Raw genomic sequence first — 17467 nt, 5'->3', positions numbered from 1 at the left:
TCCCTATGCTTATTAAAAACACAGAAACTTACTAAATAAGGTTCTCATGATTCGTACATAAAAACGAAACCAAAGGATAAAGATAAGCACTTGTATGTCTGCGTTTCCAAGCAAAGAACACCTTTTTCCTGCTAATTCATCAATAAATTAAATTTCACCTCCCAACCTCGTTTCTTTGTAAGATGGAACACATTAAAAAAAACGCACTAAAATGATGCTGCGTCTCTGGTGACAAGGAGGGGCTGTGCGTTTTATCCCTGAGGCAAGCGCACTTCCTGCACTATCCACTGCGGGAATAGGCTATATAAATCCGCAAAACAGGACTCTTCCTGAAACACTCACAAAGTCTGCAAAGGACCAACTGAATCGCTGCTCTGTGTCTCCATCCGCGAACCGTCACAGCAGCTTTAGGAGTAATACTTGTCTGCCAACTTTGGCGTAGACAGCACGACGCGCTTTAAAAGGTAAAACTGATTTTTCTTTTTATGTGCAACATGACAACGAAGCTTGTCTGGATACATCATATTAAAATCTTGAGTTGTTGTTTTATTTTCAGACGCATCTTGGAATCTGAATATTTCATCTGCAGTTTCCTTGAAACCCAACATGAAACTCCAGTTATTTGCCATAGATTTAGTAGTTATGTGCATATCTTGGGGAGCAAGTGCGCTGGCCACAAGTCCCATTGCTGCGTCCTCATCCACGCCAGGTGCCGACATCAATGGGTTTGGTGCGGCGCACGGTCACGGAGAAAACGGAACAGTTTCCAAAACCAGGAGGAAGCGGTATATTAGTCAGAACGACATGATTGCCATCCTCGATTATCACAATAAAGTGAGAGGCAGAGTGTTTCCTCCAGCTTCCAATATGGAATACATGGTAAGTCAAAGCTTTCATTCAAACATTTTCTACAATTGACCCCACAGCAAAAAAGTTACTCAATAAGGCCATTAAATTAGCTGGTCATTCCCAACAGCAGGGCTCTTTGTGTGACACTGGTAGCCAGATGGTAGTGAAACCTGGAAAAAAACAGCAGTGATCTGTCAGACATTACAGTGTAAATGTTTTAGTTTCAAGTTACTCCAATGCAGATGTCATTGTAGCTGGCTTTAATTTTCTATTTGTCAAATTACTTCACTGCTACAGTATCTGCAATTAAATTGCTGTTGTGTCCTTTCCAGTGTTGGAACTTTATGCTGCAATGTCCTTTCAAACCATTTGCAAAGAGTGTCACAAGGCATCACCTTACTTTAAGGATTTGGGTCATTATTTTGGCTTTAGTCATTTAATGAATTTCTTTGCCTCCACCATTTCATTGTATGTGTTAAGGTGTGGGATGAGACTTTGGCAAAAACAGCAGAGGACTGGGCTCATGCCTGCCTTTGGGAACATGGACCGCCTCACCTCCTCAGGTTTCTGGGTCAAAACCTCTCAGTCAGGACAGGACGGTGAGTGACCTTAGACTTCTCTTTGCTCTAATGTGTTGCCCTTCTCGGGATGGAACTCTTTCCGAGGAATGATGGTCATTGTAATGTAGTTTGTGCACTATGACCTGGAGGTTGCAAGTGGAATGCTTCTGTGACCTTTTCTATAAACAAAAAATTTACTTTTAGCCATGACCCATAAGGAGAAAAAAGACAAGCCCTGTAGTAGGTCTTGGCTTTCCATTTGAAAACATAGGGCACCTCTGTGTTCCCAAACTTTTGGATTTTATTGAAGTAACAAAAGGTCAACAACATTTTATATGCTGCTACCCTTTGCAAACCAAAACACAGTAGATATAACTAAAAGTGCTTGTTATCAAATAGACTTTTGATTGTTATTTCACTTAGATAAGCATTAAAAATGCAACACTAAAGCCTAAATATACATAGGAATTAACAAAATGAACAATCTTTGGTGCTGATTATGTAGAAAATGTTCCTTTAAAAACAGTGAAACCACAGTCAGTATTTATTAACATGCAACAGCAAAGTAATATCTGAGATCATATCATGTCAGGTTAGATCAGATGAGACCGAATGGGATGAGATGGGATGAGATGAAATAAAGTGGAATGAGATGAGATAAATATGACACGAAACATGATGAGATCAGATGGGATGAAATGGCGTGAGATGAGATCTGATGCAGAAGAAAAAATAGGAGCATCTGCAACAAACCCAGAAAAATTTGAGGCTACAGAAAACCAGAATAACAAAAAATAAATTTGGTTTCCAAATCTTTGCCTCCTGTTTACACTCACTAGGGACAAAATATAAAAATATAAGACTCTCTTTTTAGTGAGTTTAGGCTATCTCCGTTGATGCTAGAATAGTGATTTTTCCTGAACTATAATATTTCTATCAAACAGGGTTGTGGTTTGGCCCCTGTTGGGAAAAAATCATCTGTTGCTCATCATCATTTGGAAACACTCTAAAAGAAAAATGATCACATACTCAATTTGTCTGTATTCTGCTCGCAGCTATCGGTCCATTCTGCAGCTGGTGAAGCCCTGGTACGACGAAGTGAAAGATTACTCATTTCCATACCCTCGTGACTGCAACCCACGATGCCCTCTCAGATGCTATGGACCTATGTGTACCCACTACACACAAGTAAGATAATTATTATGCCTTTCATTTAAATTAGTAAAAGTCTTGTAGACATGATTGTAATAAAATTATTTCTTTTTGATTTTTGCAGATGGTATGGGCAACATCTAACAAAATCGGTTGTGCTGTCCACACGTGCCACAATATGAATGTGTGGGGTTCTGTTTGGAAAAGGGCAACATATTTAGTCTGCAACTATTCACCGAAGTGAGTACACTGAGCATCAAGTGGGGGTTTATGTTTTACAACCTGAATAGTGTTAAATTCATAGTGTAGGATGGCTTATTTCTGCTTAATTTGTCAACATTCCCCATTATGTTCTGTATACGTTTTATGAAATGCCACCCATGCTGATAAACCTGCGGATAACCTGTATGAACCAGAGAAAACAAAGGTTCCTAAATAGGATTCTAAGCATGGCCAGACTTGTGACTCACTCTTGATCTTAGTTCTTTAATCCCCCTGGTTTAATGCATATTGTATGAAAGTGTAACAGGCTCAGGACAGCTAAACTATTTAATTTAGAGACAATCCCACTTTCCACTCAGCAGAGGTTACTGTTGTCACCTTTGAAAGACAAAGCTTGTGAAAAATCCCTTCTGGCTCATGAATCTGAGCTGTGTTAAAAAAAATCTCTTTAATCCTAGTTACATCTCATTTTCTTTCATTTTCTACTTTACAAAATAATCCCACCATCTTCAGATCTGGTTCCTACACATCTCATGCAGCATATAGCACTATCATAGGTTTGTGAGCTCATCTTGAACTGAGTTCAATATATTGAAAGCAAGGTTCTATTAAAGTTTTAAAGGCATGTAATACCTTACCTGAAGTGGAAAACTCTCTTGGTATTCTACTCACGTGAAAAACCAGATTAGTTGGACAAGGTTTATGGCTAGTCCAAAGGAATCCAACAACTAGAATATAGAAAATGTTATAGCGGTTTATGCAATTTCTGTATTATGAACCCTGTACAGTTGTCAAGTTTGTGTTAGCGGGTTTTTACCCGGAGGCCAATGGTTACACATGAAATGGAGGAAGCAGGTGGTGTCGTAACGTGGGTTAGATTTGTATTTGGTGGAGGCGGCAATAACATAAAGCAGGACAATCAAAAACTCTTAACCACATTGATACTAGAAATTTCACAGTTCTTGTCCTTTAATTAAACACACTCTTCATTAGCCTTATATGGCCCGGTTAATTTGCTGCTGTTTTATCATACATGAAACAAACAGAGTCCATACAACCTGTAATGTTGCTTCTGAGTTAGGGAGATTGAAATATAAACTCCAAGCGTCCATCAGCAAGCACGGTTCTCCCCTAGCTCGCTACAGAGGGTAATGTTACATACTTGTGACATCACTAATCAGGAATTTAAACTGTTATAAGGAGACACCACACAATTACAACAGTGTGCAAAGAAAAATCCTTCCTATATGAAACACGCACTAAGAACAGAACATGAAAAACATTTCTGCTCACAGTAACTGTCTGTTATATAAGAATATTTGGTCTAAAAAGGGAAAAATAAGTTAGTGATTCAAGTGAATGCAGTTTTATTGATTTTCACTATATTTCGTTTCTTGCAGATAGTAGACAGAAACATAAATGTACGCGTTCTTTTCCTTGTAAGCGTTTCATACAGGAAGATCATTAGTGGTGCATCATCTCCGTCCTCCACTTCCAGTGTAAATAAACATCTTTGTAAATAACCACCCAATGCAAACATTACAGTGGTAAAAGTTTTCATAAAGTGATTCACATCAAATGTATGACATTTGAAAGATTGGGGTTGTCTTAATAAAACAAAAGTCCGCTTTGGTCTTGGTTCCTTTTGGGCTAGCTGTTTGCTTCGGGCTACTAATCTGGAGTTATGCTAAATGAAGATGGCAAAGAGATATCTAGAGCAAGTAAGATATTAACAGCTAATAACCTTTTAGCAGAACATCACTTAAAAAAAAACAGAACTATCCCTTCAATGAAAAAAGGATACATCTTTTCTCTAAAAAAGGTTCGGCTTTTAAAAATTGGTTTATTTCCTGTGCATCTATTAATGTACATATTAAACAGTAGTTCTTTGAAAATGCTTTCACTGAACCTTGTCTATTTGAATTATTTACAGTCCAGTTCTGTGATTTGGTAAAACTGTGAATTATTCAAACATACGTGTGATAAAGGTCCTCACACTAGGCAACAAAACAGTTATATGTCATTGTAATAACTCACTGCCTCATGCGGTTTTACATTCATAACCTTTCATTCACGGTTTTTTTAGGGGTAACTGGATCGGAGAGGCTCCTTACAAAGTTGGCGTTCCGTGCTCCGCCTGTCCTCCCAGCTACGGTGGCTCGTGCAGCAACAACATGTGCTTCCCAGCTCTCAAGACTAACTACCTGCACTGGTTCAAATAAACACAAGCTTCCTACCAACATGAGCCGACAACCCGTAGTACCACAAAGACATTATGTTTTATTCGAGTAAGGATTTGCACAACAGTCGAGCAACAACGCTTTTCTGTATATATGGGCTTATTTAAGGGATAAGTATACAATTGAAGGCACCTGGTGATTTTAGTGACTTGTAAATAATTTGTAAATGAGTTATGTTCCCTTTTTTTGTCAGTTTGCTACATATATTGGAAATGATCAAATATCTAAAGGTATTTATATGACAAATGGGTCATTTTAACAGTGCATACTTTATGTGGTCCTCAAAACCATTGCAATTACTGTTGACAATGTGGTAATTAAGGACATTAAAGCCATCACAGCTCCTCATTTCAGCTCAATTTGGTGCTATGGGCATCACACATTCATGTTGTGTGCTCTGCCTACACAAAAATGTTGAGATCAAACAGGATCAAAAGGATCAAAGCGTTTGACCTTAGAGGGGAACCTCCACTGGCAGCCTTTTCAACCTGACGGTGACTTGCAAAATTAACTCATAGAGCAGAACTTGCTCATTTAAGGTGCATGCAGGTTGTCTCAGTTCAGATTTTTAAGCAAAGTCTACCTTTTTGTCAACACACTCAAGTTCTGGCTTAAGTGTCTTGTGAAGACGGTGCATGTATTGAATTAAGCTGACTGGAAAGCCCCTAGTTTTGCAGGCTGATGTCAGCACACATAACGCCTCTGTTTTAAAAGGTTTCCTGAAAAGTCAGGCAGTACATTTTCAGTCTTAATCTGCACTAATTCACTTCTGTGTCATACTGACGACAATTCATCTGGGCATTTCGCAGGTTTTACTCATATATTTTATATTTATGTTAGAGAAATTAAGTCTGATACATATCTACTCTGTGATAACACCTACATACATATATCACCATGTAAGTTTACTGGTTTGCTACATGCCCTCTTGTGTATTGATGTTGTTTATATTTTGATATGACTCATTTGGGATTCCAGCACTCAAGTGCACCTTAATTGTTTGTGAATTTCAAAAATAACAGAAAAGTGTTATTTGTTTTTTTCTATGTGTACATAATCATATCTTAACTATGTTACAACAGTTAAACTGTAAGTTATTACTTTTGTATTGAAACCTGTTTAAGTTATATTAATTTTGTATTGTTTGTAAAATGATAGCATTTATTCAACATACCGAAAAGGACAAAAATAGGAGAAAACACATTTTCAGTTTTTAAATCAGCAATGATATTTATGCGGTGAAGTCCATTGTTTTATATGTTGGACTTGTAATAAACTGGTTGAGTTTTTATCATTCATTCTCTTGTCTATTTGTAAGAATGTGAGGATACTGGCTAAAGTAGTAAAGGTTATTTCTATTTCCCCTGAGCTCAGGTATATACAAATGTTGTGTTTTTATTTCTGGAAAACAAATTGATTTAATTGCACCTAAATAACAAAAATGAGCATTGTTTTACTCATGGAACAGAGGATATCAACCAAAGAAAAGGTTAGACACCCGACCACCTAAAAGCTTTGGTCAAAATAACAGTGAGGATCGTCTTCTAGACATTTAAAAATCTCTGACATCTGACATTTCATAATTCTCAGCCAGTACTTGGTGGATTTACTACTATGTTTTGAGTCATAGTCATGTTGCAGGGTTCAGTTCTGCTTCAACTTTAAGGTTGTTTTTTACAGACTTTCTCATGCTTTCCATAACTACTATTTGGTTCACAGTAGAATTCATGGTGGACTGCTGGACTGCCATTACATTTAGCCTCACAGGCAAAATGTAATGGCAGGCTGCCTTTGCTCTCACTTTACAATTTAAATACTCAGTAACTTCTTGAAACTTTTCATATTTTGTCATCTTCCAGGTTACGAACCTTTGTGTATGTTATTGGTATTCACTGTTTCAAAATTGTCTAGAAATATGAAGTTGAATTTGAAATCCATTTTTCTCCAAAAGGATGCTAATTGTGTGCAATTTATTCTAAGTATAAATTGAGCTGTTCTGTACAGAACATTAGAGAACAAACAGCATCATGAAAACTAAGGAACACAGCAGATGGGTGACAGATAAAGTTGTAGATCAGTTAAAGCAGGGTTAGGTTGTAAAACCTTTGAACATCTCACAGAGTATTGTTCAATCCATCACCTGGAAATGGAAAGAGTTTAGCACAACTGCAAACCTGCCTACATATGGACATTACTCATAACTGACAAATTGGACAAGGAGAATATTTATCAGAGAAGCATCAAAAGACCCATGGTAACTGTGGAGGAGCTGTAGAGGTTCACAGCGCAGGTGGGAAAATCTAGTGGCGCACTTCACAAATCTGGCCTTTATGGAGTGGCAAGAAGACAGTCATGACAGTAAAGCACTATATTCGGTAGAAAACTAAGACCACACATCACTCTGAACATACAGTTTTATTCTTAAAGTCAAACTTGGTGGCAGCATCATGATGTAGATTGGCTTTTCTTAAGCAGGGACAGCCAAGCTGCTCAAAGTTGATGGAAAGGTAGATAGAGCTAAAGACCAGCAGAAAGCCCACCCTAAATATACAGCCTGAGATGCACAGGAGTGGTTAATGAATGCCTTTCCAAGGCACTCCATTGGACACATCCATCAGGTTATGGATCATAAATAGGGATTCAGAAGCATCTATGAATGCATACAAAAAAATAAATAAAAATAACTAGAGTAAATCCCAGGTGAGATAAAAATTAATCTACACGTTACCCCATCACAGCCAAACATCTTTTATTATGAACATAAACTTCGTTAGCTAAAGTCATCACTTCAGAAAATGTTGCACTTACTGCTTTTTGATCAACACTGCATCACTTGGGGTGAACATTTAAAACCCACCCAGAAGGATTACAATTTTGGAGGAACTCGCATAAAGACCAAGCAACAGTTAATCACTCAAGCAGAAATTGGGAAATGAAGCATATTTCCAGCCTCCAGTAGCGGGAGCAACAAATCCAAGTGAACCATGTAGCGCTATTAGCTACTGCCAGAGTTTACTGTGGCAACTTTCACACATCTGTTTGCTCCTGTGGTACACTTCTTTTCCTGATAGCATATCTGACTTACTGATCTGTTTTTGTTGAACCATTTTGCCCTGAAGTAAGAAAACGTGATGAAATGTTTATTTGAAAAGAAGACAGAGACTTCACATAGGCCATGCCAGAGTGACAGACAGCAGTGGGCGATTTTAGGGTGGTTCATTTCCAAGTGTGCAAGGAGTTATTACATTCCAGTTGTGCTGAGAAGTCAGAGAAATGGTTTCTAGCAGTTTTAAGTAGTGTTTATAAATGTTTGAGAAGATCAGGATGTTTTTATTTATTTATTTATTTATTTATTTATTTATTTATTTATTTCAGGCAAGTATTGTTTCAAATTTAAAGACCACTCAAGTATCATGGGTGATTTAATTTTTTGAGGTATAATAACATTTTGACAAGGCTGACTTTGCTGTTATCATCAGTAGGAAAATGGCAAGGATCTACAGAGCGAGTGTATTGTTTAGTCAACAAAATCTTCACAGTGAAAATAGAGACGTTGTAGTTGAATTTATAGTCGTTTTTAGTCCTCAAATCCCCAAATTCTGACCCTAAAGTCTAGAGAAGAGGTGTAAATCGAGACTCATCAGAACTGACAATGCTTCTTCTTTTTTTAGCTGGCAGGAGAGGCTTCAAGGTTTAACATGGTGTGTACTCCTAGATGGTATTCAATGTACAATGGGGGTAATGAATGATTATTTGAGTAGTGCTCCTTCTAATCACCCACCATCCAACTTTCTGAGCCATTTCTAATGTGAGATTCCTTCCAGCTGTATCTGAAGCTGTGCTAAACAAGCAGTCCAAGATTTACAATGGGCCTACAACTTGGCCCTCAGTGTGTTTCCCAGCTTGAGCTACGTTTTCTTCTCCTTATCAGAATCAGAATCAGCTTTGTTGCTGAGTTTGTATAGAGAAATAAGGAATTTGACTCCAGTACACACTCTCAATAATAAACAGTATCTTTTAAATGTTCATACATACACAATTGACTTTACAATAGAATATAATGTGAGATCAGTCCAAGTATGCATGGTGTTGTTTTGGAACTCTGACTGTTCAGTATTCATCAGAGAAACAGCCTCGGGTGAAGAAACTGTCTCTGTGACGGCTGGTTTTAACAGACAGCGCTCTGTAGCACCGACCTGAAGATAGAAGCCTTTAAACAGTTTGTGTGCAGGGTGTGTGGGGTCTGCAGATATTCTAGCACCCCTTTTCCTGACCCTAGGCCTGTATGAGTCCTGGATAGAGGGAAGGTCAGCCCTGATGATTCTCTCTGCAGACCTGATTGTTTGATGCAGTCTGCACCTGTCCTGTTTTGTGGATGAGCCAAACCACACTGAGATGGATGAAGACAGGACAGACTGAATGATGGTAATGTAGAAGATGACCAGCAGCTCCTGTGGAAGGTTGTACTTCTTGAGTTGCCTCAGGAAGTACAGGGGGGGGGGGTTGGTGTTCTCCGAAAGTCCACCATCATCTCCACAGTCTTGAGTAGGTTAAGTTCCAGGTGGTTCTGACCACACCAGTGTAGCCACTTAGTGAGCATCTCCACTAAGCCATTCAGGTGCTGAAATATCCTACATCTTCCTCTGAGATCCTAAGTCCAGGCAGGGGGTCTGAAGTTAGTGGTTGGTGTATGGCAAGAATTTGTGTCTGAATGGGATGTGCAGTAGTTGGGTTGAGGTGTAAACAGCTGCCTTTAATGCCTGCAGTAGAAGTCATTTAACTGATTTGCCGGGCGAGGATTCTGCTCATGGTTGGGGGAAACGCTTCTGTAGGCAGTCAGGTTTTTCAAACCATTACAAACAGCAGAAGCATCTCCATGTGAGAAGCTAATGTCTGCTACCATGACAGAAACATTCATTGAAACGCTCTCCGTTTTTCATGACATATATTGTTTTTTTATTTACCAGTTGGGTGTTGCCTAATTTAGTTCAGGGGCACTTTTTGCTAAAGGCAGAGAGGGTGTCAAAGTTTAGCCTGCCCAGCTGGGGGTGGTGGTGTGGCCAGGCTGGGGGCCTCAGTGCCCTGCGTCTCGCTCTGTGCCTCTTTAACCTGGGGGCTGCTGTCTCTGTGTCTTGCTGGTGACATACTTCTGGGCTGGGCATATGGCTAACATGGTGATGCTTTATGTCTGGCTGCCTGGGACTGTTGCATCCAGAGTTGAATCTACCTGCCCTTTGTTGCTCTTTGGTGCTTTGGATTGCAGGCCTTCTACCATTCTCGCAACACTCACAAATGTACATTTCCAGGTGACAAACTCGCACTCAAACACACCCAATTACCACAAATACACTAATTTCTATACATATGCTCAACAACCCACTCACACACACATACATACAGACACCCATGCACCAACAAACAATTACTCAAATGTTTGAAGGTCACACAAACACAGCTTACTAGAACATCAATGCGACCTGAATACTTTGATGCTGGATTGAATCAAGTCAATCAATTTGAAAATACTGATGCATACTTTTTGAAAAGAAGTACAGCTACAAATACTTCACCTTTACAAATATTTTATTCTTGAACTAACAAATACAATAGCCAGGGACTTTGCATCACCTCACGTTGGTCAGTTCTCTGCTGATTGTTGCACAGCTGCAGAAATTTGTTTCTGTATTCTACTATATGTGTACTCTACAACCTCTCTGCCCTCCGTGACTTTACAGAATGCTTAAAAACTTGGCTTCCAGAGGGTTATTGAAAAAGATTTCTCTCTAAATCATTGTATTTTTTCTCTTCTTGTTATTCAGTCCCCTCTTGGAAGCACAACAGCTGTTTGTTTAGCTCCCTCTTGCAGCTCAGCCAGCGGAAATTCACCCAGTACCCTGTGCAATCCTTACTTTTTAAACCTCCCATATCCTTCTCTGGCAAAGCAGCACTGCAGCAATAAATTGGGCTTTTCAAAACCTTTACAATACTTTAGAAAATATATGTATATGTATGTTTGCTGCAGAAAAACGTTGCATTCACGTCTTAAAAAGCTTTTAAAATGGTCCAAGCTGGATTTATAAGAATGTTTCTAACTTATGTGCAGGCCAGGTGAGAGCCTGCTGAGATAAATATCTCTCAGAATCGGATCTCAGCTTCTTGTTTTGAGATCTCGTTGAGTGTTTGCATACGCATGTGAAACCCTTTGACCACCATAAATCTTTCAGCAAAAAGTTACCAGCAGTTTTTTGTAGCCGTCGCACTCTTAAATTGGATGCCGTTACCTCAAACAAAGAGTAAAAAATAAAGATTTTCAGCTGCACAGATCATTTTGTGGTGTCTCTGAGTCTCCCTTGTCTATTTTAGTTTGTGATGCTGTTTATTTAGGATGGGGTTTTTATAATATGTGGTGAATATGGGTCATTTCGCAGAGGTTATTATAGCTGGATTTTTATGGACTCCGCGTGGTAGAAACACGCAAGCAACTGACGATGTTTCTTGTAATCAGCCACAGTGAAATAGGATACAGTTTTAGCTGAATAGCTTATGTTATGGTGTCTTTTCTTGTCTGGTGACTTTTCCTTCGAACATGCTCCAGTAAAATATAAATAAAGCATATCTGGCATAGTTCTGTGTAGATACTGCATGGCAGAGCAGAGGAGGCAAGCCGTTCTTATGTCATAAAATTGTATAGTCTACAATCAACCTCATATGTGACGTTAAAGTTAATCGCAGACCCTCAGAGGACATAAGAATAAATCTACAGCATGCTGAGTGAAACTAGACTGAAACCCCTGTGGTTTAGTCTAAGAAGCCAAACTAAAGCACAGGTGGCCCGTGTTCAGTTTTTGCCCTCCTGTAGTCTTTATCTTGGATGAGCCCATGAGGGGCCTCCTAGCAGGGACTTTAAAAGAGCGACATCCTGCAGCTGCAAGCTCCGGGCCAAAATCAATGTCCTCTTAGAAGCACAGTGCTGGGAAACTGGTGCTTAATCAGATGTGCTTCATCCTTTTGCTCTCAACTCATTTTTATGCCAAGCTCAGAGTAACTATGAACCTGCCCGCTGATTTTAGTGCTCCTTTGACTTACCATAACTACTTATAAAGTCTGTTTGTTCATTCTTCTGTGTAAATACAGCTTAGGTTGAGTCAGTTTGGATGGAGAGCATCTGTGAACATCAGTTTTTTTTGCAAAGATTATCAATTAGATTGGTTTTTTTTATTTGTAGCTTTTTCTATATGTTTAGGGTTATTGACCTGCCGGAGAGTGCTTCTCTGTCCAGCCTCAAGTCTTTTGCAGCCTCAAACAGGTTTTTTTTCCAGGATGGCCATGTGTTTACCTTCCTCCACCTTCACATTAATGCTAATCTGCTTTACTGTTCATGTTAAAGTCAAGGATCACCACAGCATGATCCTGTCACCACCATCTTTCATTTATCTACCACACATGTCTGCTGTGTTGGAGGTTGGTGGAAGACCAAAACGCAAGCAGGAGGTAAGCAAAATCATTAAGAAAGTGCAGATTTCAGAAAGGCCAAAACCAAAAACCTAAATAAACAAGAAACAAAGGCAGCAAAGAAATCCAAACCATAAGGCGAACATGACAGGAACCAACAGGAACATCCAGCAAGGAATGACTGAAAGAAAGAGCATATTTTTGCCGGAAGGACTGATTAGTGGAACAATGAACAGGCGGGTCTGATAAACTGAATGAGTAGCAGTTGGGAGCAGAATGTGAACTCAGTCACAAAGGGAAAATCAAAAATTTATAATTAAGCACAGAATAAGCACAAGAAAACACAAAGACCAAACAGATCAGAAAATATCACAAGAACCTATTAATCACTCAAAGCCAACATGACAATATATTGCCAAAGTCTTTTGGATTATGTCAATAGTGTTGTGTACATAGGCCAAAAATGTTAACTTTGGCCTCATTTGACTAGAGCACCTTCTTCCAAATTGTTGACATTGTTTAAGATCCCCTACATCGCTTGTGGCTAACTGTAAACTTCTTATGGTTTCTTATGGTTAGCTTTCTTCCTGCTATTCTTTCATAAAGGTCTGATTGTAGTGTCCATGACATGTCCTCACACCTGAGCTGTGGATCTCTGCAGCTGCTCCAGAATCCCCATGGGTAGATGATAAATTAAACCATGTTATGTGAGATGTTCAATGTTTTGGAATATTGTTTATAGCCTAACACTGCTTTAATCTCCACAATTTTATCTGTCCTTTCTGGTGTGTCCTTTTGTCTTCATGGCGCAGTTTGTTCACTGATTTTCTCTAACAAATCTCTGAGGCCCATACTGGTGTATTTATACTTAGATTAAATTGCACATAGAGGGACTCAAACAGGCCGGTTTAAAGGGGGCTACGTACAAAAACAAGCCACGTTTCATATTTTTAATTTTTAGACAAATATTGACACCCTTGAATCATTTCCTTTCACTTGCACATATGCACTATTTTTGTGTTTTTTGGTTTATATTGCTGAAAGGCTTTCAGCATCCAGTATTGTGGGCCACCTTTCAAATCAAAACGAACCAAAAACGTTGTGTTTCATCCACAAGATATATGGTAATGTCAAAGAAGAATGTGTTTGGCGTGATGGTGTGATTTATTTGCTTCTCTTGGTTTTATCCACAAGCTGCAACCCTGTCAACATACATTTTAGTTAACCAAAAGCAAATGGAACAATGAACTCTTTTGCTATAGTTTTATTATTTCTCACATTATTAGGATGTTTTTCCCTGGTACCAAATGTGCTATCTCATGAAAAAGGATGGGTTCCTCCTTTTATAATAATAATTAAAAAAAAAAGAAAACTGGCCAGGGTGGCAATAGTTCAGTTTATCACAAAGAACTAATACTGAACTTGAACTGGAACTAATCCACTTCATCTGACCTGCCGATTTGGAGCCCTGCTTTAATGTGAAAGGACACTGACACCTGGTGGTTAGGGGAACTTGAAATTTTTTTCCCTTTTTGTTCCTGCAAAACTCCAGATGTTTCCTGAGAAGTTTCCGTGAAGGTTTAAGGTTACAACAGTGCCATGTGGAATCTATTAAAAATACCACCACCATTGTTAGGGAGGCCAGAAAAAAACCCACAACTGGAATTCAATGAAGTGCTGTGTGCCATAAGATGACACATAGGTTGGTTGGAAAGAAGACAATGAAGTCAGTCTTATTTTTTTGTTAAAGTGCATATATTCCTTTTTTATTGTAAACTATGAAAGGGGTGGTAAAGCTGTGTAACTGTACCTCTTTTGTTTCATTCTCCGATTGTCAGTCTTAGTGTTTGTCAGTTAGATTTTACTCAAATGTCAAACACATGCAGTTTATTAAACACAAGTACAGAAACAAAGTGCTTCATTTAGATGCAGGTCCAGCTTACAATGAGGCATTGGACTTGGTCATGCATTCATTCTAAGGGTGCCATTGTGGTTTAATTAACTGGATTTTACAGATTACTGTTAAAAGATAAATAATACTGTACATCAAGTACTGTGCAAGGCTCTGGAGCTATTCCCCATTTCTTTATGTATTTTGAAGAAAATGGGAGATAATACACCAGTGGTACACAATGTCAGTTCAGAGCCTTTGTCATAGATTTCATGGATTTCATAGATTTTTAAGCATCCATTCCCCCAAAAAAGTTTTGTAAGACCACTAAAAAAGCCAGTAAGACCATTGAGCATCTCCACGAAGCCATTTTTTTTCTTTCAAGGCTCCTGAAACAATTTACATTCTGGTCCATTTAGCTGGATTTTATTTGTACTTAGTTCCAATTCAAACAGAATGCTGACCAAGATTAGAATTCTGACTATAAATTCAGAGACTATCAAATCACCCTGAGATCAGGATTCAATACGGTTATTACACTTATAAAACATAGGAGAAGTTGCAGGGATAAAGGGTTTATTTTCACTCTCTGACTGTTTTTTATTTTATTAAACCAGTGGCGCAGGTAGTGTGAGCATGTTACTTCTTTGTTTCTCAGTCCATAAAATATGCGAGAAAAACATTTTTATTGTTACACTGAAAAATATATTTCTCTTTATCTTCAGCTTTCAAGCAGACACCTAAAGTTTTTTGAGTAAAATCCTACTTGTATTTAGAAGTGCTCATGAATTTTCCCAACACCATGTTTTCCTAGCGGTATGGTACTATTTTATATTATTTGTAATTTCAGCCCAAATGTTCAGGTTTGGTTTCATCTGATTCTAACAGATGCATGCAGGCTCCTGATGTTTTCTTAGGAAGAAATGACTTCTGATTTGCAATCCAGCTCCTTAGGTGAGATGTATACAGAATATAGGAGACTGTTCGCACATCTAGAACACAACCAGCCATTAGCTAGAAATACATGCAGCTCCTTCAGTGCTGCTGCAAGGCTCTTGGCAGGCTTCCATATAAATTTCTACCTAGTCCTTTTAGCCACCATGAAGAAAGGTCCTGTTTAATTATATCACTGTTGTTCCATATTTTACAAAAGATCATTTTTAACCTTTGTAACCTATGCTAACTTTTTGTTAAAGGATGCACATGTTACAGAAATCATTCTAGTTAATCAGATGCACTGTTGATAAACAGACTGAATGCTAGAAATTAATCAAGAAGTGCTTTAGCAAAGTATTAATGTGTGGTGTGCACATTTACACACACCAGTTATTGCAATGTTTATATTCTTCCCACCAACAGATTTGTTTGTTTTCAGTTCAATAATACAGGGGTGTGCAGTTTGGATGTCACCAGCTACCATTTACTGAAAAAGAAATTTCATATTGCCAGAGTATAATAACAAATGGTATAAAAGTTTTATATGTCAACTGTTCTTATGTTCTGTCCTCTTTTTGGAAACATTCAACAGAAAGTCTGATTACATCACTGCCTTTTCAGACTTTACAGTTTCCTGGTCTTATTTTAACAGATTCACCAGCTTCTCTACACCACAAAGGGGTGCAGTTGAGTAATCTAACCTCTAAGATATATAGCTCTGAGCTGGATATCTCAGACAGCCTTCTGCTGAGCAAGGCTGATAATGTCACAGAAGCAGCAATGTTGAACATCTGCCAGATGAACTTGGTGCTCTTTACTCCCATCTTTACCCTGACGCTGTTCCAACAATATGACCCAAATCCAGCTCAACCAGAACCATGAGGGAAGAATGGAGCATCCTAGGTTCAATGCTTAACAGGGAGTGTTTTGGTGAGATATAGAGACTGGGGGTAGAGCAGCAAAAAGAAAGAGGAGAGGACCCTTGGAAACAGACTTCTAAGAGAAATTATTGGTTTGTTAATTTGCTGGTGGTGTAAATAATCAGTCAGGGGATGTATCGTTACATGACCTAAATCACCACACTGTAAGCCATATAACTCCCTAAGTTGTTCAATACGTCCTTTAACCACATTTTTACATTACTTTTTACTTGGAATTTAATCATCCCTCTCTCACAGTCACTGTTTATGTATTTCAGCTGATGTGATACAAATCGTTTTACATTCTGAGATTTCCAAACATTTTACCAGTGTTTAAGATAATTGTATGTTTTTATATTGACTCAGCGTGTTATGTTATGGAGACCTGCTCAAAAACACACACTCGTGCACCCTCTTTCACATTTTGCGGTTTCACGGTGTCACAAACACTTTGTCTAAATGCAGTTACAGCATTAATTCCACTGCAGCTGAATGAGTGTTGCCTTCCTTATGGGACGTGTGAGCGAAGGGAGAGTGTTGCTATTCCAGCTGTGGTGAAAGAGGAGGAGTTGGAAGGCCAGGCCTGACCGCAGAGAAAGGAACAGTGCCGGGGCCGGGGCCGTGGCCCTGGCCCGTGCTACTGACCCAAAGAGCAGACAGTAAACACTGGCTTTATGGACATTCTGCATGTGGTGGGTCTCCGGTGTGAGAGCTCTAATGTTACAACTAGAAACGGAGGTTAGGCAGCTTAGTGACGCTGGAAGACAGGAAAACCTTTATATCTGATCTCTTAAAACACAGAGATCTGATTCAGCAACAGATCTAGAATTTAAACAAGGAGGTGTCCATGGTTGAATACTAATGATTTTCTTTATATTTCTTACAAACTTTATGTTTAAAGAAAATCCTAAAACATGACACTGAGTTAAAGTTTAAAACTCTCCCTAATCGTTTTTTATATTTTGCTGTCAAAGCCTGCTTTTTATTCATTTTCTGATGTAGAAACCGATCATCTACAACTGATCATCTATTGTACACATGTTTTCATTTAGAAGCTCTTTGTGTCATGATCCTCTGGTTTTGACATACAGGTCCTTCTCAAAATATTAGCATATTGTGATAAAGTTCATTATTTTCCATAATGTCATGATGAAAATTTAACATTCATATATTTTAGATTCATTGCACACTAACTGAAATATTTCAGGTCTTTTATTGTCTTAATACGGATGATTTTGGCATACA

At 38.6% G+C, this 17467-nt stretch overlaps 1 protein-coding gene across 1 annotated transcript; it reads left to right on the top strand.

Annotated features, from left to right (window-relative positions):
• Positions 1-289: 289 nt before the first annotated feature.
• Positions 290-6317, top strand: pi15a (peptidase inhibitor 15a). Its single transcript, XM_047350115.1, has 6 exons — positions 290-464; positions 557-879; positions 1330-1448; positions 2465-2597; positions 2686-2801; positions 4870-6317. Exons 2-6 carry the CDS (start codon positions 607-609, stop codon positions 5003-5005), a joined length of 777 nt encoding a protein of 258 aa, XP_047206071.1. The 5' UTR covers positions 290-464; positions 557-606; the 3' UTR covers positions 5006-6317.
• The last annotated feature ends 11150 nt before the right edge of the window (positions 6318-17467 follow it).

The sequence above is a fragment of the Girardinichthys multiradiatus genome, chromosome 21 (assembly GCF_021462225.1).
Source record: "Girardinichthys multiradiatus isolate DD_20200921_A chromosome 21, DD_fGirMul_XY1, whole genome shotgun sequence".
In the NCBI taxonomy this organism is placed as follows: Eukaryota; Metazoa; Chordata; class Actinopteri; order Cyprinodontiformes; family Goodeidae; genus Girardinichthys; species Girardinichthys multiradiatus.
This window is presented reverse-complemented; position numbering and strand designations above follow the sequence as displayed.

What these genes read in the sequence shown, in the direction of transcription:
- pi15a (XM_047350115.1), top strand. Translation starts at nt 607, where the DNA reads ATGAAACTCCAGTTATTTGCCATAGATTTAGTAGTTATGTGCATATCT. An exon ending in CTTCCAATATGGAATACATG is followed by an intron (nt 880 to 1,329) that starts GTAAGTCAAAGC and finishes GTATGTGTTAAG; the next exon opens with GTGTGGGATGAGACTTTGGC. An exon ending in CTCTCAGTCAGGACAGGACG is followed by an intron (nt 1,449 to 2,464) that starts GTGAGTGACCTT and finishes TTCTGCTCGCAG; the next exon opens with CTATCGGTCCATTCTGCAGC.